At 36.8% G+C, this 22,263-nt stretch overlaps 2 protein-coding genes across 2 annotated transcripts in view; both read right to left on the bottom strand.

Moving 5' to 3' along the window:
• Positions 1–13,916, bottom strand: part of LOC146489846 (peptidyl-glycine alpha-amidating monooxygenase B-like) — a 41,004-nt gene extending 27,088 nt beyond the window's left edge. Inside the window, exons 1-4 of the mRNA XM_085109898.1 lie at positions 11,139–13,916; positions 3,274–3,328; positions 1,774–1,861; positions 420–514 (exon numbers count right to left, since the gene is read on the bottom strand). Coding sequence (XP_084966024.1) covers positions 420–514; positions 1,774–1,861; positions 3,274–3,328; positions 11,139–11,291 — 391 coding nt within the window. The 5' untranslated portion in view covers positions 11,292–13,916. The remainder of the gene's footprint in view (positions 1–419; positions 515–1,773; positions 1,862–3,273; positions 3,329–11,138) is intronic.
• Positions 13,917–14,479: 563 nt separating this feature from the next.
• Positions 14,480–22,246, bottom strand: LOC146489845 (protein FAM219A-like). Its single transcript, XM_085109292.1, has 7 exons — positions 22,076–22,246; positions 21,840–21,906; positions 20,967–21,036; positions 20,686–20,766; positions 18,731–18,797; positions 18,294–18,337; positions 14,480–17,322 (listed from the first exon to the last, which is right to left on the bottom strand). The coding sequence occupies exons 1-7, from the start codon at positions 22,133–22,135 to the stop codon at positions 17,211–17,213; spliced, it is 501 nt and encodes a 166-aa protein (XP_084965418.1). The 5' UTR covers positions 22,136–22,246; the 3' UTR covers positions 14,480–17,210.
• Positions 22,247–22,263: the final 17 nt, after the last annotated feature.

Genomic DNA, 22,263 nt, shown 5'->3' with positions numbered 1-22,263 from the left:
TGTGCCGTGTTTCAAAGACAACGAGTGTATATTGAATACAAGTATTTAATCCTCAGTGCATTGTCCTTTTGGTCATCCAGTGTCTATAATGTTACCGATATATCTTTACAAGATGGTAAAGTTTCTCAATAGCATTAATACGAAACACAAAGCGGCGTGAAAAAATACTGGACAATGGTTTTCAATCCCATCGCAGTTGACATGCAAAAGTTTGCACAAATCCGAGCTACATCGAAAAACGGGCTGAAATTCGACATAAGGCGGTTATGCTCCCAGCCCTTCAATTATATCCAAAAAATGAACTGCTACCCCCAATTTTCTTTTTGGATTCCAGTAGTCCTTATACTGAGTCTTGATGCCATGGATTAACCAATGCACAGTCAGCGAGGGGGTCATGCCTTGGCAGTACATTTTCTTACCTTTGGGTAAATATTTTGGAGGAGCGTCCTTTGCCCAGGCATAAAGAATTTCTTGTGACTCCAGACATTCTGTATATGGTCCACTTTTACAATCCCTGCAGAAAAAAAAACAATTCTTAATGATTTGCATTTATAATTTGACAAAAACAAAATAATTTAAAACATAAAAACATTGTTTTGTCTCCCCATACAATGCCTCTGTAATCATTGAGAGGACAAGAGGGATCTGATTAATCTTGGTGCTTAAAGCATCAACAATAATTTATTTATGACCCCTACTTAGGGCATAGATTGGTTAACAAGACACTGTGAGAGCGTGTACTTAGGCGTCGTTGTATTAGGAGTATCTGAGCATGCACGTTAGTTCAGTCTTTGATGACAGTGAACGATAAAAGAATCACTGAGAGTCTATTAGGCATCACTTTGTATTTGAAATAAACGTGACATAGTTCAACCGAAAATGTCACGCAAAGGATGAAAAAACAAAATAAAACATTACTCCCTTACTAAACATGTTGGATTTTGTACCCATGAAGTGTATCTAAGATAATGATGAATTTTGGCGACAAAGGAGTACTTTGTGGTTCCAGTGGAAATGATGAATTTTGGAGACAGAGGAGTATTTGTGTGAATACCTTTCCACCCTAACAGAGGGGGATGAATGGGTATGCAAATCCGCCGATCTGTGCTATATTTTGGCCAAATCCGTCGATCCAACACTATTTTAAATTTGTTCCAATCCAATGGGCCTACCAGACGACTACACTGTGGATTTTTAATTTTGTCCACTGATGATACTAGTAACTTGGTTGAATCACACAACACCCTGGAGCTCTTGATGCTCCACATTTAGCAACGACTGAAATTGTTCTTTACTTTCCAGAAAATGATCACCGCCACTCGCGAACACCAGTTTCTTACATATCAAAACTATTACCTGCGAAGTTTACGAATATTACTTCGTACCCATACCATTCATTTTAACAGAACGACAACTTAAACTTTGTCACGCTCGCAATAGCCTGTGAAAAGGCTCCCAAGTGTACTGTGCTCCACTCGGCCGGCTTGCCGATCTTCCTTTTCGCCCTATACCCCACTTAGGAGCCTGTTCACAGTCTACCTTCACGATCCCTCGACAGAAATTAAGTAGCAGGCTATAACAGGCCCAAACTCGCCCAATACGTAACGCGCGCACAGTAAACCCCTATTTGCCATTTGAGACTTACAAAAAAATCCTATTTTATACCTTGGGCTCTGCCCAAGTAATAAATACAAAAACCTCACATTCCAACAGATTGAATCATTATGGGAACTTGTTTTAATTTGCTTTTAGCAAAAATTATTCACTCCTTACCAGCTGGGACTACTAGATCCAGGCAGGCTACATCCAAAGAGCAACATGTGATGTGCTGTCTTTCGTGAGGCACTTGGCTCAAATTGAACTGTTGAAAGCATTGTGTGTGTGTCAGTGTTTCACAAATAAATACTATAATTATTTTTGCTATGTATCTATTCAGTTACATTACACAGAATGAGATAATTTTGAAAATGCCCTAATTCTGAAAACATTAACTGAACGGTATTGTATCTCAGCAATTCTTAATTGATCACCATCCATGTACATGCATACCTGCCGAATGGTACATGTACATGACTTTTGCATGATTGATGTATGACTACCTAAGCAGAAACTCATAGGGATCGATTTGGAACATGTAAATATTAGTCGCTCACAGTATGCAAAATAATATCCATTTTTGCTAACATACATGACTATACTGTCAGAGTATTAATTTTGAAAAATCTACCATTTTTAAACAAGAGCGAGCTTTCGCACAGGAACTGCAACACAATCATCAAGCAACTTGACTGGCTTATTAGCTTGTTCTTTATTTTCCCAATTAATATCACTGGTAAAATTACTAATGAAATTGAATATTCACACATTTTTTGGCTAAGGTAAGTTAAATAGTTTCACAATAAAGTACAGTGTAGCACCCCTGAGGACGGTACCTCCTAATTATTTTAGATCTTAGCAAGACCTATTGAAATCCAAGAGGAAAACTGAGGGTAACCCTGCATTTTTCAGAGACACAGTGTAATTAAATGCAACAATAATCATAACAATGCATGAGATTTTTTCCAAATTGAAGCCTGCATTAAATTATCTTTGAAAAATGTAATTTTCATTTTGGATTTCAATATAAACCCTTGGTATTAAGCCCTTCTTTTTCCCAGACGGGACTGATAAACTGCCCAAAAATACCTTTGAATAAGTAGACACCATCCTTAAACAGACAGTATCATGCCAATTTTAGTAACACATTGAAAATCGAAAAGACGCTATTTGGTTGATAGCAGCCAAGATATAAAGACCAAAATTCCATTAAAAGACTATCAGAATGCAAAGAAACTATCCACGGATATTTTGGCTGACAGATGACCAAAATAAAAATGGGTTCAAATTTGGAAATGTTGGGCCGACGTTTTCAATTTTCACTGTTGTAACACAATTAAAATCCGTTGTACTATATTTTGGTTCAACCTTTCGTCTTGAGCAGTAGAATCACTATTATAATTAATATTTCTTTAAATTAGTGATTTAGAAATTTAGTGAATTTAGTGAATTTTTGCCCAAAATCATGATATCGCACATGATACTGTCCCTTTAAGAAATCAGAGTTTGTTGGACCAACTGAAGATTTGTGATTAATGTGTGTGTGCACTGTAGCAAGAGCAGGCACCATTCTCAAAAGTGCATTATACAGTGTGATCTATGCACTAATAATTCCAATTGCATACAGGTATTGGACTTGAACTTCTTTTCACTAAAAAACACATTGTATAAACCTACCAATGTACTGTTTTTGAGGGGACAGCTGGACAGCTGTACAAAGATATGTGTCCCTCTGAAATACAAAAAAAAGTCTCTTTTAGTATGAATTTGTATCTATTTAGGATACTATAGTTATTGGTAAGATCAAATTACATTTTAGTCAGTACAATAAAACATTTAAGCATTTTATGCAATTATGTGACATTTAATATAATTGAACTTGAAATCAAAATTGCTAGTCCAAATATTAAAGCTCTATTTTAGCACAAAAACTGCTTATCGTGTTACTGTACAGCTGTAGAGTTCTATAATTTTCTTTTAGCAAACGGCTATGACTCACAGAGAGTTTAATAGTCTAGAGTATTTATACTTTTTGCTAAAAAGTGAACCAACTCTAGTGAAAAGACCTGTACACAAGTCATATAAAAAAAGAAAATATCTACAGAGGATTAAAAGGATCTGTTCCTCATTTGTGATGGTTGCTCATTGCATTTTAAGTAAATATGCTAAAAATTCCTCATGTTTTAAATTTATATTCAGTCTTTTGGTGAAAAACTAAGTACAGAACTACATGCATTAATTAAATGAACGTCTGAGAGCATAACTGACTTATGTCGAATTTTAGCGCGGCTTTCGATTTCGCACAGATTTGTCCGAATTTTGGCTCTCCCTGGTTTGGAAAACATTTCGCGGTTTTACAATCGTGGACAAAACTCCTTGAGAAAACCAAACACGAACAGAACAAAAACCACTTCCTTACTTCTCCCTCCCACCCCCTCCCCCTATGCAATGACAACCGAACACAGACAGCCAAAAAACCACTCACTTACTGTTTCTCCCTTCATAATTCTATCACAGTTACTTCTCCCTCCCCCCTCCCCCTTATGCAATGTTGATGTAAGAAGCGATGCTTGCCAGGAAACTGTTCGTGACCCAAAAGACAACATTTAGTTGGGGGGGGGGGGGGGGGGAGGGGGATTTGGTAGTTTGCTTGTCTACAAGTGAACGTGCTTGGAAGGCAAATTTTTTTATAGGTCTTGTCCACGTCAGACTCGTTTTCCAAATTATCAGTAGGCTAAAAGTTTCCACTGTCCACGAGCCGTGTTTAGTCGCACCAGTTGTTGTTGCTAAATTAAGTAACGTTTTGAGATGATATCATGGTTTGCTTTTGCGGGTTGTAACAAGCCCAAAATAGATCAAGGCAGTCGGGATAAACAACTTGCGTATCGTACTGGCTAGTTGGTTTCGCTTTTGTTTGGTGAAGTTTGTAAACGCACGACATCTATGGATCTTTTGAAAAGTTATGAAATTGACGAATGCAGTTCACAGGAACTGGTGGAAATGTTGTCCAAAGAATCCCTCCTTGGTAGTGATGACTGTGCCGTGGCGAATTTTTCAATTCGATTATCAAATCCCGCGGGAGCATCAGAGACAAATCCCACCATATGCAAGGTGTTTTGCAAGCCTTAGTTGTGGTTTGCCAGGCTTGAAATTCAGTATGTAATGATTAACTTGACAATTTCAAGGCAATGATTCAATAAAAGTACGATTAACATAGATTTTCAACGGTTAACACCGACTGGTCATAAAAAGAATAGATAGTCTTTACCTTTTAATAGAACTGCCGTTAATCGTTCTCAATCGTTGTTACATGTAATCGTTGAAATGGCTACATGTCTTCCTGTTAATCGTGTAGAATGCTAGTATTTTGCGTTATCAAGAGTGACATGTCGACAAACTGGACAAAGCTGGATTTTACGCCAGGAAATGGACACATTTTCTCTTGGAGAATGTAACTGTTTACATTTGAAGGGCTGGGAGCATAACCGACTTATGTCGAATTTCAGCCCGTTTTTCGATGTAGCTCGGATTTGTCCAAACTTTTGCATGTGAACTGCAATTCTATTAAAAACCATTGTCCAGTATTTTTTCACGCCGCTTTGTGTTTCGTATTTATTTAATGCCATTGAGAAATTTTACCATCTTGTAAAGATATATATTGGTAACATTATAGACACTGGATGACCAAAAGGACAATGCACTGAGGATTAAATACTTGTATTCAATATACACTCGTTGTCTTTGAAACACGGCACATGAAAGCGGTATTTTTCGCGAAAGCAACGAAAAGAATGCTGTCACGCTTTTATTTGATTCTGTTACAAACTACTACGTACGTGACAGGAATGTCCCAAATGTAAACAGTTACATTCTCCAAGAGAAAATGTGTCCATTTCCTGGTGTAAAATCCAGCTTTGTCCCGTTTGTCGACATATCACTCTTGATAACGCAAAATACTAGCATTCTACACGATTAACAGGAAGACATGTAGCCATTTCAACGATTAACAACGATTAACGGCAGTTCTATTAAAAGGTAAAGACTATCTATTCTTTTCACGACCAGTCGGTGTTAACCGTTGAAAATCTATGTTAATCGTACTTTTATTGAATCATTGCCTTGAAATTGTCAAGTTAATCGTTACATACCGAATTTCAAGCCTGGCAAACCACAACTAAGGCTTGCAAAACACCTTGCACATGGCGGGATTTGTCTCTGATGCTCCCGCGGGATTTGATAATCGAATTGAAAAATTTGGCATGGCACATTCATCACTACCAAGGAGGGATTCTTTGGACAACATTTCCACCAGTTCCTGTGAACTGCATTCGTCAATTTCATAACTTTTCAAAAGATCCATAGATGTCGTGCGTTTACAAACTTCACCAAACAAAAGCGAAACCAACTAGCCAGTACGATACGCAAGTTGTTTATCCCGACTGCCTTGATCTATTTTGGGCTTGTTACAACCCGCAAAAGCAAACCATGATATCATCTCAAACGTTACTTATAGCAACAACAACTGGTGTGACTAAACACGGCTCGTGGACAGTGGAAACTTTTAGCCTACCGATAATTTGGAAAACGAGTCTGACGTGGACAAAACCTATAAAAAAATTTGCCTTCCAAGCGCGTTCACTTGTAGACAAGCAAACTACCAAATCCCCCTCCCCCTCCCCCTGACTCAATGTTGTCTTTTGGGTCACGAACAGTTTCATGTCAAGCATCACTTCCCACATCAACATTGCATAAGGGGGAGGGGGGGAGGGAGAAGTAACTGTGGTAGAATTATGAAGGGAGAAACAGTAAGTGAGTGGTTTTTTGGCTGTCTGTGTTCGGTTGTCATCGCATAGGGGGAGGGGGTGGGAGGGAGAAGTAAGGAAGTGGTTTTTGTTCTGTTCGTGTTTGGTTTTCTCAAGGAGTTTTGACCACGATTGTAAAACCGCGAAATGTTTTCCAAACCAGGGAGAGCCAAAATTCGGACAAATCCGTGCGAAATCAAAAGCCGCGCTCAAATTCGACATAAGTCGGTTATGCTCCCAGGCCTTCAATTTTTTATGAGCTATTCCCTACGGGGTTGACCAAATGAATATATGAATATAATATTCAATAAATTTTTTATGAGCTATTCCCTACGGGGTTGACCAAATGAATATATGAAAATAATATTCAATAAATTTTTTATGAGCTATTCCCTACGGGGTTGACCGAATGAATATATGAATATAATATTCAATGAATATATGAATATTATATTTATATATTCATTTGGTCAACCCCGTAGGGAATAGCTCATAATTATTGAATATATGAATATTATATTTATATATTCATTTGGTCAACCCCGTAGGGAATAGCTCATATGAAGGTCTGAGAGCATAACCGACTTATGTCGAATTTTAGCGCGGCTTTCGATTTCGCACTAATTTGTCCGGATTTTGGCTCTCCCTGGTTTGGAAAACATTTCGCGGTTTTACAATCGTGGACAAAACTCCTTGAGAAAACCAAACACGAACAGAACAAAAACCACTTCCTTACTTCTCTCTCCCACCACCTCCCCCTATGCAATGACAACCAAACACAGACAGCCAAAAAACCACTCACTTACTGTTTCTCCCTTCATAATTCTACCAATTGAAAGTTACTTCTCCCTCCCCCCCTCCTCCTTATGCATAGTGATCTGGGAAGCGATGCTTGCCAGGAAACTGTTCATGACCCAAAAGACGACGTTGAGTTCGGGGGGTGGGGGGGGGGGGGGATTTGGTAGTTTGCTTGTCTACAAGTGAACGAGCTTGGAAGGCAAATTTTTTTATAGGTTTTGTCCACGTCAGACTCATTTTCCAAATTATCGGTAGGCTAAAAGTTTCCACTGTCCACGAGCCGTGTTTAGTCGCACCAGTTGTTGTTGCTATAAGTAACGTTTGAGATGATATCATGGTTTGCTTTTGCGGGTTGTAACAAGCCCAAAATAGATAAAGGCAGTCGGGATAAACAACTTGCGTATCGTACTGGCTGGTTGGTTTCGCTTTTGTTTGGTGAAGTTTGTAAACGCACGACATCTATGGATCTTTTGAAAAGTTATGAAATTAACGAATGCAGTTCACAGGAACTGGTGGAAATGTTGTCCAAAGAATCCCTCCTTGGTAGTGATGACTGTGCCGTGGCGAATTTTTCAATTTGATTATCAAATCCGGCGGGAGCATCAGAGACAAATCCCACCATATGCAAGGTGTTTTGCAAGCCTTAGTTGTGGTTTGCCAGGCTTGAAATTCGGTATGTAATGATTAACTTGACAATTTCAAGGCAATGATTCAATAAAAGTACGATTAACATAGATTTTCAACGGTTAACACCGACTGGTCGTGAAAAGAATAGATAGTCTTTACCTTTTAATAGAACTGCCGTTAATCGTTCTTAATCGTTGTTACATGTAATCGTTGAAATGGCTACATGTCTTCCTGTTAATCGTGTAGAATGCTAGTATTTTGCATTATCAAGAGTGATATGTCGACAAATGGGACAAAGCTGGATTTTACGCCAGGAAATGGACACATTTTCTCTTGGAGAATGTAACTGTTTACATTTGGGACATTCCTGTCACGTGCATAGTAGTTTGTAACAGAATCAAATAAAAGCGTGACAGCATTCTTTTCGTTGCTCCCGCGAAAAACACATCTTTCGTGTGCCGTGTTTCAAAGACAACGAGTGTATATTGAATACAAGTATTTAATCCTCAGTGCATTGTCCTTTTGGTCATCCAGTGTCTATAATGTTACCAATATATCTTTACAAGATGGTAAAATTTCTCAATGGCATTAATACGAAACACAAAGCGGCGTGAAAAAATACTGGACAATGGTTTTCAATCGAATTGCAGTTCACGTGCAAAAGTTTGGACAAATCCGAGCTACATCGAAAAACGGGCTGAAATTCGACATAGGTCGGTTATGCTCCAAGCCCTTCAAATAATACATGTAGTTCATTATTAGTCTCGTCTTCTAGAAGTTTCTCAGGACATTTGCATAGTGCTTGTTTGCCTTCTCAGCCTTCTAATAGTTCCAGGTATTTTAATTTGGTATATTGGTATATTTATATCTGATATGTAAGGACAGTGCCTACTAATAACGAAGCATTTTTGCGCAGTCTATCACTTTACGGGAAAAGCAGATCTTAGTAGCGGCTATTGAAATCCAAAAAGAAAATTGGGGGTAACCACATATTTTTTTTAGAGATAACTAAGCAACAATTATTCTAAAAAGCAGCAAAATACAAAGCAATGTATGACGCTTTTTACCAAATTGAAGCTTTATTATCTCTGAAAAATGCATGGTTACCCCCAATTTTCTTTTTGGATATCAAAATCACTTGCTTAGTTCTGCTTTCTCCGCATAGTTTTAAAGCACGCAAAAATATCCCTGTATTAGTGGGCAGTCCACCCATAGGAAACCCGAGTATCTCGAGATGCGCAGAACATATGCGCAGTAACAATAGTAGGCACCGTCCTTAAGTTTTGTCTTTCCTTGTTACTTGTAAGTGTACAGGTTAGGTATCTTCTCGACATTTCTCGCGACTTAAGGATGTTCATATGACTGTTATTGATTTTGTGTCAATGGTTTTCAACACATTCAGTACTATCGTGTGGAAAACTAAGTAATAATCTTGTTTCTGGACATTTTTCCGAACATAGGTAGTCACAAAATTATGACAATGTTTGCCTTCTTGGCGTTTCTCCATATGCTAAAGTGCTACTATGACTAAATTCGCGTCTTTCTAATCTGAGCCATTTTAAAACATAAACGAGTAGTCTGTATGAGAAGAAGAATGCTATTTACTATTTTCAAATATTTCTTTTTGTTCCAGAGATATTCCAGTTTTTAAAATATGCAAATTAGCCAAGTGATGACGTCACAAACTCAACCGAATATTGGTCAAATATTATGAAAAAAGATATCTCAGCCAATTTGTATCAGAAATACTTGATTCTTTGCAGCAGTGACATTGTTCTAGGTGCGCTCCATAATATGAGCTTATCAGTTTTGTTACCAGTCCTCCCTGATACTTAGGGTTTTGCTAGCCATCTTTGGCGTTCTATTTTGATATTTGCCAATGGTGCCTCATCTGCATGATCCAGCAAGCGTATAAATATGTTAGGTCGAGTTGGTGGCCTTTTTAAATGTTTTTCAAGCTGAAAATCACTAAAATATTGAAATCAGGTTGGAGGGGACTGGAAAAGAGTGAGTTGCCATGGAAACCAAATTTTTATAGCTGTAGGTGTATTGCCTTTAGAACTATTAGCCTGCCAGGTTTCAATGGTCTCTGCTGTAAATTGACTGAGATAGCTCTATTTATACACTTGATGTTATATTGAGTTGAGAATATGACATCATCAGTCCTCTCATTTACATATTTTACACATTTTTCAAACGTGAATATCTCCAGAACCAATGCAGATATTTACAAACGGTAAACGGCATTTTTAATGTTTCCTAGAATTCTATGTGATAAACCTTAAAATTCAAGAGGTAAAAATTTGATCATAGTAGCACTTTAATTAGTTCCTTTGTATGTCTTTTTGGCATTTCCCCACGCATTACTCATTGGTCTAATATCTTCTCAACATTAATTATCCAGTCATAGATTACTCATTACAAGTGTTTCTAAACCTGTCTTCTTGGTGTTTCTCTAGATCTGTAGGTTAGTATGTTCGTAAATGTGTCAGAGGGTAGGGTGTAATTGTATTTTAGTTGCTTGACAGCTTGCTGTAACTGATGAGCCACAGTGAGCCATCCCGGGGCAATAACTAGCCCTGTAAATTAATTTAGCCAGTGCCATTCCTGATAATTGGGCCTGTTCACAGGCTATATATATAATTTTATAGCAATATAGTCCAATTCCATTTATATCAGACCACTAACAAGTACATGTATATCGCATGAGTGTAGAGAATTTGGCCTGCCCTTATATCACATTGATTGGTAATTATTTGCCATGAACTTGACTGTACTTCTCTTCATTGTACACCATCCCTGTGCTATAATAAGGTTTACTGTGACCACTGGATATCTCTAAGTAATGTTTAATTAAAAAATTTTAGTAAGTCAGTTAAATTAATCATGAATATAACATACAGTATAAAACTAAGGCATTAAAATTACTAGCAAAGCAACAGAGGAAGCGAAAGAAAATAGTCCATTAATTGATTTTTAAATTATTAAAAGACTTAAGCTTATCATGCAGAATTTTCACCTTTGCCCAAACATTTTGGATACCTTTGATAAACATAAAATTATCAATATGTATTGCTAAACCTCACGTTAAGTTTCGTGACGTTTAACTCTTAAACCTTTTACAAGCACTTTGAGTAGTGTAAAAGAAGCTATCACGGAAATAACAACATAAGATAAGATGGCAAAAAGTCCGTCGTTAATAACAAGAAGGAAGGTCGCGATCAACAAATTAAAAACGCACCGAGTCGATCCAATTCAATGCACGACAACAAATATATCAGGGGAAACAAAGACTATAAGAACAAGTCTATTCACCTTTAGTGGGCGACTGCCTGGCATCTTGATTTCAATCGTTCTTTCAGAAAAGACATCTTTAGAAGCAGCACTGTAGACGGCAACTTCCTTAAACAAAAGTGCACAGAGAATTACCGCCATCAAATTTTCACAGCAGCCTCGAAACAAGTGCATGGCGATTTCTCAATGTCAGCCAGATACGCTGACCACAAACAGAGGAGGAAATGTCGTATTTTCTGGCAGTAAAAAATCTCAGAAAGATTACGATCGAAACTGTTGCTCAGATATTTGCTGAAATTGACCTAAAGTGAAGCTCACTTTCGCAGTAAATATGCTAATGTATGCGTCAGTGATTTCCCAGCATTCCCTCGGGCAGCAATCGACAAATTTTCATTTTGAATATTATCAAAGTTCATCAATTGTTCAAAAAAAATTTAATACAAGAAAACATTGATCTTTGGGGAATTGATAAATCAAAACAATGGAAAATCAAGACGAGTACGAGGAATACAACTACGACGAAAACTTGCACGCAACTGGTCATTCTCGCAAAGGAAGAACGAAGAAAGAAGCTGGGCAAAATAAAAGCACAGGCGAACATGGCCAAGGGCAGGCAGGAAGGAAAGTAGTAGAGAAGATTCAACACGGGGAAGATAAGAGAAAGAAAGAGAAACAACAGGATAATTGACAAGTTTATTTCCCGCCTTGGAATGAACAGTTTGGACCAAAAATGAAAATATTGATGACGTATTGCAAGTGCAGTGAGGAAAAAGAAAACAGTGGCTGTACCCCTCCTGGAAATGAGTACGATTCACAAATTAAGAAATATACGGGAAAGCGACTCAAGAATTAATACGGATGGATGTGAAGAGAACTGGAAAAAAACGATGAAAGTGATAGACAGTGTTAGTTCTTCTTCACTGTACAATGAATGCTCTGGCAATCCGGGTGTAGAATCTTGGGGGATTTTCTTGGTTTATGTGAAATGGGGGGGGGGGGGGGGGGTGCTCTTAATTAGGTGACAAGTCAAGAAAACGTGCTAAACTATGAAGGAGCTGTTTGATTTACAAATGTAGTAACTATTATCCTCAAACTGACACATTCTACTGATGATATTGTAGTCATATAATGATATATTATTTTGATTTGTTCTTAACGTAATCTGAACAAGCGATCTCTTGTTCAGTGAGCTAAGGACAATTAGTATGTTGATCTTAGAGTATTAAGATATTGCAGTGGACTTCTGCTATTCCCAGCACTCAAAGAAAAAAAAAATGGGACAATTTGTACTGACGATGATTCAACTTCCCAACCTTTGTCCTCCAACAGAACTGGTAACATTTTGGGTTCAGAGAACAGATTGGTTGGGGCTTGTATAAGCAAGTGAGGTAAATTACTCTATAACAGTATCTGAGAGAGGGTGCAGTTAACATTTAAGATAGTCTTTATTAACCCTTTAAGCCGCAATAGTGACCAAGATCTAACTTCTCCTTACATTTCTGCATGATCAAACACATTGGTCATTACAAAAAATAGATTTACCACCAAGGATAAAATGCCTTGGTTTTAGACAATGTCTCGCAACAAATATGTAGAGAGTGGTTTGGAGAATATACATGTGGTTTTGGGGCTTATTGAGTTTAAGGGCTTAATTGATTGCAAACTTTGCCAAGTGTATACTCAATGTCCAAATTGCTGCAAATTAGTTCTAGTTTGGCATGCAGATTGGTTATCATGCATGGACGAAATGTAGTTATACCGTAATTCGTTGATCTTCAAGGTTTAAATTCCAAAAATTAGACCTTTCAAAGAAAAAGACGGCAACTGAAAATAAAAGTCTCCACAATGCTTGGTTGATTATTTTTCTTTTGCTTGAAAGAGATAACAGAAGAAATCATGTGTACTTTGCTTTTAGGAAAATAGTCATCGCATACCTGGGTTTCTTACATATTTATATCATGTCTCCATGCCAAATTAGAAATGATTTGGGGCAATTTGGATTTCATAGCCAAATTTTCATTGCACAGTTTTCAACCAAGTCATCCTGTTGTACGTCACTCATTTTCATTACATTTATTTCCAGTTTTCTTCTCCATCACTGGTGATTAGGAATGCTCCATCGCTAGACTGCGTGTTGTTTACATTTCAATATTTTCATTTTTGGAACAAACTTTTTTCATGTTGGGTTCAACTGTCTTCCAATAAATTTATTGTTATTTTAAAATTTATAATTATGCTATTCAAAAGCGTTTGTGGAAATAAACATTTTGTTATGCTTTTGACTGAGAAGCTACAAAATAATAAAAGAGTTTTAAAATTGATTAATCAAGAATCTACCAAACCACGGGCTCGTTTCTTGAAAATAACTAACCAATAAGGTAATATTGTTACAAACTTTTTTGCAGATTACAGGCATGGTACTTGGCCAATGTTTTCATAGAATTATAAAGATTGTAAAATTTGGAACTTAAAGCTAATTGACATCTGTTGAGAAGCATTTAGCACCAAGACACTTTTCGGGTCCAGTAAGTTCTCGGGACCTTCAAGAAATGGACCCCTGATTGGGTTAAAAGCTATTGTTAATGAGCAGTTTATACAAACAAACAAACATTAGGCCCACAGGTCCCACAGCCAGACAAGAACATTTACTGAGGCAGTACAAGAATGCAAAAAGAAAGACTGATATAATGCACGAAAAACAAAAATTGCAAATTGGCTAGTCAAGAGTGAATCAATATATTTTCCAGTGGAAAGTATACAGCAGTCCTTATGGAAACTTGCATGGACAGAATCTGGAAGATCATCACGTATAAGCACTATTTTTTTGTCTCTACAAAGGCAGAAAGTCATCTTGGCAGGCAATTACTGCATTAGAGCAGTTTCCAATAAAAATTATTGAGTGTTGTAAAAACTAAAACCAAAGTAATTACTCTGGCCAACCGCAACAGATGTAAACAACACAATGAGCCAATCAGAATGCGAAGCAAATAATTATAAATGTAATTGGCGCCAAGCAAGGGAAAACGCGTGCTGCCAAAGAGTTACTGGTTGGAGTACAAGACAGCTCTTTAATTCTCATGTGTCAGTGATAGTTTGCAGAATTAGCCTCCCAAATTTACTTAAAAAGAGAAATTTAACAGCTATTCCGCTTATTCTTATTCCGGAAGACGGTCAATCGAACGTAACCTTAATATCTCAAAGGACAACTCCTTTCCTTTAATTTGCTTGTAGTTTTAAAGTCATTTACTGCTTGCTATCTCAAACTCCAGCTTTCTCAAAATAGGCATTTGTATTCACTGAGTACTGAAGACAAGGAGAGTCTAAAGTAAAATTACACCATTAAAGACAGTCATTGGTATGTTTGGTTTATTAAATACTTTATTCAGCATTTAAATAATTAACCTTGATTCAAATAACTTGTCCTCAAACTAGATAATTTTTTGCTATGAATAGATTCAAACAAACTAAAATCTGAATACATTAGTTTAAAATCAGCTTCCCTTAAACTTATCAGTCAATACATCAACTTTTCAAAACCAAGCACATGATAAAATAATGTATCCCTGGGTAAAAATGCAATGCCCTACTCAGAAAAAGTAGGTGATGTAAAACTGGGAAATAATATTTTAATTTACAAGCACAATAATAACAGTGCGTTTTGTGATACAAGAGTGGGCAGTGTTGAAATGATACATGTAAGTGCTGCTTTTAAACCCACATCCAAAAATTATGTTCACAAGGCAGTGTCTGATGCAGATCTAGCTTTGGGAAAGCTGAGGGGACCACTGTGGATTTCTGTGATAGAAAATAATAATACCTGCAGCACCAAGATTTTTCGACATAATACCGAAAACATTTCACTCTGAAGCCCCAGGCTGTTTTGCTCATGGTACCAAGCTCATACAAAATTCTGGATTAACTGTAGACCTGATATGTTGAGTAACAAGGAATTGATGAAAGCTCAAACTCTTTCTACATACAAGCATCAAGAAGAAGACAAACATTAACTGACAAACGAGAACTAGAGTTTGAACTCTTATTGATGAGACTTTCTGCAAATTTAGACTTTGAGCAGTCACTCCCACCCCCACCCCCCCTTTCCCTGATGCTGCTTATGTACAGTGAGTCCATATTTAGCAAAATTAATCATTTCAAACTACAGTTGACTCCCGATAACTTGAACCCTCGCTAACTTGAAGCTCACGCTAACTCGAATCAATTTTCCTTTCCTTTCGGTGATTTTCTATATAATTTTACCCTTAATAACTCGAACTCCTAATAACTCGAACCTTTTTCAATTTCCCTTGAAGGTTCGAGTTATCGGGAGTTGACTGTATACCATATTTGCTACAGCTCAAGAGTTAAAGATTATAGGTTAAGCCTCACTGTAAAGGCACTTCAAGCACATACAATGTACAATACCACTTTACATTTAAAGTATAATTTAGACATTCAAAACAAGTGAATGTTACTATGACGGTCATGTAACATATGCATCCACTATCACAAAGATTCAATTTACTACCTATGGTGCTTATAATAATTAGTTCGTTTTGGGAGCTCAAGTGAGGGCACTTAGAAGCACAGTGAGGACACACAAAAAGGGTGTTAATTTTTTTTCTCTTTTATAGTTTGTCAAAACAAAACACTGTCTTAGTGAATGATAACAAACAAAAACAGCAAGGCTGTAAAAATATGATTTACAGTGCAACAGCGAAAGCCATGATCATTTATTGGAATGTTTATTGTTCTATGAGTGATCAGATATTAAATCAAACTGCAAGATGGAACCATGAAAATGATTACCGTGATTACAGTTTGCAACTTGTTCATCTTGAATGTGATTGCTTTTCTGCTTAACACAATAATTAAGCATTCCAGAAATTAAGTTTACTTAGGGTTTCACAGTTTTTGCATTTGCATAGTAAAGGTATAGTTACTTTCTTCCACTGCTTCGCTGTCTTTATCTTATGGTGCCACTGTTTGTGGCCGGCGGAGCTCATACCAAATTGACACACTTTTCAGTACAGCTGTAAGAGGGCACTTTTAAGAATAGTGGACATTTATGGAAAGGGGTACTTTTCATTAGCAAACAATAATTCAAAAGGGGTCACCTATAACTGTATAAAGTTAACCTTTATTAGAAGGAGGACATGTACACTAACTTGTATCATTATTAATGGCATATTCCTTTTCCATTCAATTGGAACCAATGCCAGACAAAGGGACCTTGTGATGCACATGTTGAATCATGGACAGTCTCATGCATTTTCATTACAACATTCTACAACTTTGAAAAAATCAAACATCCAAAGGCAGGAAACATTGGTACATTGGCACTGTAGCTTAATATCAAACATCAAGTGTTTCTGTGGAGATTTCATATAAATGTCCCTTGAATGTGTTAAGATCCATTTTCTCTTGGCTTGGCTCTTTTGTTAACAACAAAATAATACTAAAAACAACTATTCAGTGTATGAAATGTTTGGGAATTTGATGAAGAATTCTAAACATCACTTTAATATCATGATAATAATTATTAAAAGTATATGGAAAAACACTTATCACTATTTAGAGACTTTTCAACTCTTAAAATCAACAGTGTGTATGAGCTTCTAAAAACAATGTTACTTCATCCTTTAGGAACTTAGGTGCTTAACTCTTTGAGGAATCAATTTCATTGTAAGTTACAATGTAGATCTAGAATTACATGCTTTCTTATATCCATAAATAGGTCTTTTATTGTAATAATTTAAAAGGCTTCCATATGCTGTTAGTGTCCAAGATCTAATTGCACATGACCTCAGATTCAGCACAAACTATTTTTAACCCACGAACAAGCAGATACAGTACATGTATTATTTTACAGTATCTATGTTTTTTGGTAACTTAACTTTCTCCTATTTAGTTGACTCAAACACATAAAAAATGTCAGAATGCTAAAATCTTGCACCTCATCACAAGTTTAAAAAAAAACTTGGGGGTATAAAGACCTCTTAAGTTGTGTAATTGAAATCTTCATAATTTATAAATTAAACTATTTATTATGAATATTACTGTAATTTGAACACTGCTATTAAACAGAAGTGAAGATCAGGAAATTACACAGCCTTGCCAGGTCACGGCTCCACAGCACTGACATCTATCGTCTACTGGACGTGGTGGTATGAGATCGAGGTCCTCTTCGTCCGATACTTCATCCAGCCTGTCAATTAAATCATATACAATAATTTTTTTAATAAACTCATTTTAATGTGTACTGTGAATGTGGTAGCTCTAGAGACAAAGCACACTTGGCCTGGTCTTGTAGAGTACAGTCTGAAGATATTGTTCTGGGACCACTGACATAAATCATACACTGTACAGTAAAATTCCAAGTGTAAGCCTTGGCTTATTTTCAGGGAAGGCTTGTTTTCAGGACTGCCTAATGTTGGAGTGAATTTAAATTTGCATTTCAAACTGAGTCTCTACTGTTGATAACAAAAGGTTGAAACAAGTAAGGATCTAGCTCTAATGGCTGAAAAAGAGGCTAATTCAATCATGCATGGACTTATTTGAATATGGGAGGGATGTTTACCTCTTTGGGGGTAAGGTGCTTATAAATTATTTGGAAAATTTGTATTCAGACATACTTAAAACACAGTTTATCCCAAGATGGCATCATGAATCTGGCCGCTGGTCTGCAAATACTTTTAACACCATTTACTTAACGTGCAATCACGAAGCAGAAGTGTCTTGCTACACCAGTACTAAGCAAAGACAACTCAACAATAAGAAGCATTCTGTACCACACATGTACACAAAATTAATACAGTGGAACCTTTCCTTGCAGACACCTCTATAATACGGACACCTCTCTATAATGGACAGTTCACTTGGTCCCTGAATGACCGAAATCCATATAAAGCCTACTTCTCTAAAACAGACACCTCTATAATACGGACACTTATTCCTGTCCTCTCGGTGTCCGTAATAAAGAGGTTGTTTGACTGCAATAATATTATTTATAATTTACTAGAAATATGTGACTCACAAAACCTCATGAAGCTAGGGCTGGGTGGACAGTTGATTCGAAGTAAAGTATTAAAAGTGCTAAATGCATCAAGCAGCTGATTCTTGCCTTTCACTCATACTGTTATAGGATATGACTTAATTATAAATTTATAGTAAACTGACCTGTATCCATCTTTTAACAGTTGTTGTGTACAATCTGCAAGATTCTGCAAAAAGATGAAATAACGTTTTACAAAGTTTCACCTAACTACGTTGTATGGTTTCACTTGCTTAAAATTGAGGTAATTTTAATTTAATTTCACCATATGTAGAAACTTGGCTGGTTCAAACAAACTGCAGGGGTACAACGAAGAAAACAGTACTCTGAGAAAAGCTAAACTGGCTGACATTTTACTGTCCTTGATCGAATTTAGTTCCTTTCATGATATAATGTACACTGTACTAACTTAATTGTTTTAAAGCAACTGCTTGATGAGGTAAAGGCTGACAACTGTCAAGCTGTGTTGAGATTTCCTTATTATCAATACATTAATTTTATCTTTATAGGTACATGTAATCTTATACAGAAACAAGGGAAAAACAAAATATGGAGAAATTACCTTGGAATTCTGGGTGACAGATACATTTGGTGGTTTGGTATAATGTGTTACATTCAGTTCCTCATCACTGTTTAAAAAAGAAATAAAGTATTCTAAATAAGATTTTAATATAAGGGTTAAAATATTTTCTTATTATTGGGTATCATCTAATCACTTATCACTTCTTTAATCAATAGCCTAGTGCTGAACTGCTGCAAATTAAAGTGTATCTGCCAGGCTGTCATTAGTAACTAGCAGCCAGCTGTATTATCAGGTCAGCAACCACAGTGAATTGAAGATAACTGGCTAGTTTGAGTTTGAAAAATTAATGACAAAAACAACAGCACGGTATACACTGTAACACATTATTCTCTGCTTTCACAATGTATAAGGGCCTGTTCACATGGTGGTGGGGGACCCCGGGAAGGTGAGGTACCACATCTACCCGGGGTCAGAAGAAACAGGCCTTCACATGCAACCCCGAGGCGCTGGGGTGAGGTTTAAAAAGCTATCGCGTGGTCGCTAAGTACATATATCAACAAAGATGGCGGACGGAAAACACTTTTCGTTTCGTTGTTCTACGGGCACGACTTCACCTTCATCCAAGACCGGTAGATCAGCTTGGTTATCAGACCTGACAAATGCACCTTCAACTACTTCACAACTTTCTTCAATGGCATTGTTGTCGATGTTTTGAAGATGATATCTGCGAAAAAGCTCGCCACGCTTGTACTGAATTCAGAGACAATTGCCCGGATGAACATCACCCCACCCCACCCCACCTCCAGCATTCACATGGAGAAAACTCACCCCAGCTAAGCGGGTTACCCGCCTCGGCTGACCGGGCAACTTGCCTCGGTGAGGTACCCCACTTCACATGTGAACGCGATCAAGAAATAAAGAGAGATTGTATGGAGAGATTGGTAACCCCACCGAGGCGGGGTACCTCACCTTCCCGGGGTCCCCCACCTCCATGTGAACAGGTCCTAAGTGCCTACTTTCCTTGGGACACTGGGATCTGAAATGCTAACTGACAGCCCTGTATCTGATAAGCTACCAAGAAGGTTTGGAAATGTGATCTTCATTTGCATAAAATAACAAAATATAATAGGGAACATGAAGATCATTTGGAACAAGACAGTTGCAGTTGCTTTGAAGGCTTCCAGCTAGACTGTAGTTTTATTATTACATGTACATGTAGGTATAACAGATTGAAGAGAGTTCCACTCATCTAAAGTTCACAAAATACCTTTACCCAACCACAAAATCGGTCTTATGCCCCATTGACACCAAGGCTTAAACACGTTTGAAAGCTGAGCTAAACACAGTTTAAAATTGTTTCCTCATAAAACCTGCTTTTGGATTTTGCCGACTACAGATTTAGCACAAATGAAAGCATAAGTTCATGTTTACTTGAATCCTATGTCAAAGCCAATGGTTCAGCTAAGTTCTCTTACCAGTTTTCATTTTGTTAAGCCTGGTTTAATTAAACATGTTTTGTTGGTGTGAATGGGGCTTTAGACCACCAAGAAAATTTAGACAAAGGTAACCATACATGTACATGTATCCAGAACAAACCACAATCAGTTCTTAACAATTAAATTCTGACCAGTACAAAAAGGAAGAACTTGAGAAAAAAGTTGTAATCCATTACCAAAGATAACAGATATTACTTTCTGTGTTCTAGTAGTCAGAGTAATTCCTTGCTAACAAAACTTCACAATTTATTTAACATTTCCATGGACAGAAATGATTGTATTTTTGGCCATTCAAAGTCTCACTAAAACAACATAAATAATATTGCCCCTGTTTGAGAATGTCAGCTTTTTCTATCATTTCACACAAAATTACAGCTGCAATTGTTAACTTGCCTCAGTTTGGATTTCTGTTGGTATTAATTCTAAACATTCATTCCACCTGTCCATACAGCTGTATGTAAGTGTCAGCAAATGTGACTTTTTGGAAGACTTGCATACCTGTCAGATTCTGCTTGAAATAATGGTCTTTCATCTGAATTACTGCTGTGTTTTAAGGTTCCATTCTTGGTGGAAGAAACACTGATGTGATAGATAAATTAATATTTATGGTTAATTTGTGTGATGTTCAGTGTAATTATATCCACAGTGCATAATTATATTATGGTAATTGGTTGCCATTCCTACAACAAGAAATGTGAATTAAAAGATACAGTTGCACATTATACATGTAAGCAGTCTAAGCAATTAATTTAATATATTTATAATATCTAACAACCTACCCATTTTTGTGGCTTTTAAGAAGAGATCCATTTGAGCTATTTGCTTTTCGTGATTTTTGAAGTTGTTCTTCTGAAAGTTAAAAACAAAAGATAAATTAAGCATTCAACCAGATGACTGATCATTAGATGAGAATCCCGGTAACAGGTATAAAATATGAACATTTTTACTGGCCACAGGATTATCATAAAAGTGAAATGTTTATAATGCCTCCTAATTCAACAACTCTTTAGGATGAGAAAGTTTGTTCAGAATGTCTATGGGATAAACTGTATTATTGCTGTCAAAATCTCATGTGTTTGACTCAGAAAAAAGTTAGTAGGTATAGGTGTCAGAGGCAATATTTGTGAGCATAGGAGGCTTCCTGAATCTTTGTGTAAGACCATGCACATTTTGTGCACAGATACAAAAAAGTGTTTAACAATAAAACTTTAACTAAAGTTTAATGATAATTTGTCCAGTATTTCAGTCTCAATGCTGTGAAATTCTGATGGTACTGTATTTTGTGTAATGGTCACCTGGAAAGCACAAACCAGAGGAACAGTACATTTCTGGAAAGTCTGGGAGGCTTCAATATTGCGACAATTTCTAAGTGCGTATAAAAACACAACTAGTAATTCATCAATAAATTAATATAACTTGACTTAAAACAGCCTCAGCGAGCCCTCCCCCTCTTATTAAGTAAAACTATAAAAGTAACGTTTTAAGTTTTCATTTGAAGGAAGCACAAAGAAGAGGTGTGAATGATAGGCGAATTCGACTTAACAGAAGAATTAACAGAGGAGTGTTAGACTAATCCATTCGTTGTGAAATTAAATCAATTCACACAAAAATATTCATTATCATTTTCTGTGTTGAATTTGTATGACACCAACCTAGCCTTTTCTGTAGAGGCGAAGGCTTTATAAGTCTTGAAAGACGAACGTCTTCCGTTGTTATGACCTGAAAATATAAAAATGATGATTCATCATAAAGCAAAATCCCTGCTCGTAAGATTAAACACCATCAAACCAAAATAAGCTTTATTTTAATAGGTCAACAAAGACAATGTTACGTATATACAAAAAGCCTTCACTTTGTAAAAGGACTAAAAACGCCAAGGTTCCTTTACCTTAGAATCATCTTCGCCGTCCGGTAAAGACACAAAGCCTCCGTTACTTTGCTTGGACATTTAAATAACAATTTACTCTTGAATCGTTCTCATCGTCGGCCCTTTATGAGGTAACTTTCACCGGAAATCATTTCTTTCCCTGCGCCATTAAAAATTATCATTCTTCGCAAGGCATCATGGGATTTCCC

Source organism: Pavona decussata, unplaced genomic scaffold, assembly GCF_977016875.1.
Source record: "Pavona decussata unplaced genomic scaffold, jaPavDecu1.1 SCAFFOLD_2, whole genome shotgun sequence".
Classification (NCBI taxonomy): Eukaryota; Metazoa; Cnidaria; class Anthozoa; order Scleractinia; family Agariciidae; genus Pavona; species Pavona decussata.
Note: the sequence above shows the minus strand (reverse complement) of the source record. Positions and strands in the feature narration are given on the sequence as shown.

What these genes read in the sequence shown, in the direction of transcription:
- LOC146489845 (XM_085109292.1), bottom strand. Translation starts at nt 22,135, where the DNA reads ATGTCCAAGCAAAGTAACGGAGGCTTTGTGTCTTTACCGGACGGCGAA. An exon ending in TTTCAAGCAGAATCTGACAG is followed by an intron (nt 18,798 to 20,685) that starts GTATGCAAGTCT and finishes TTTTTTAAACAG; the next exon opens with TGATGAGGAACTGAATGTAA. An exon ending in CTGTTAAAAGATGGATACAG is followed by an intron (nt 17,323 to 18,293) that starts GTCAGTTTACTA and finishes TTTAATTGACAG; the next exon opens with GCTGGATGAAGTATCGGACG.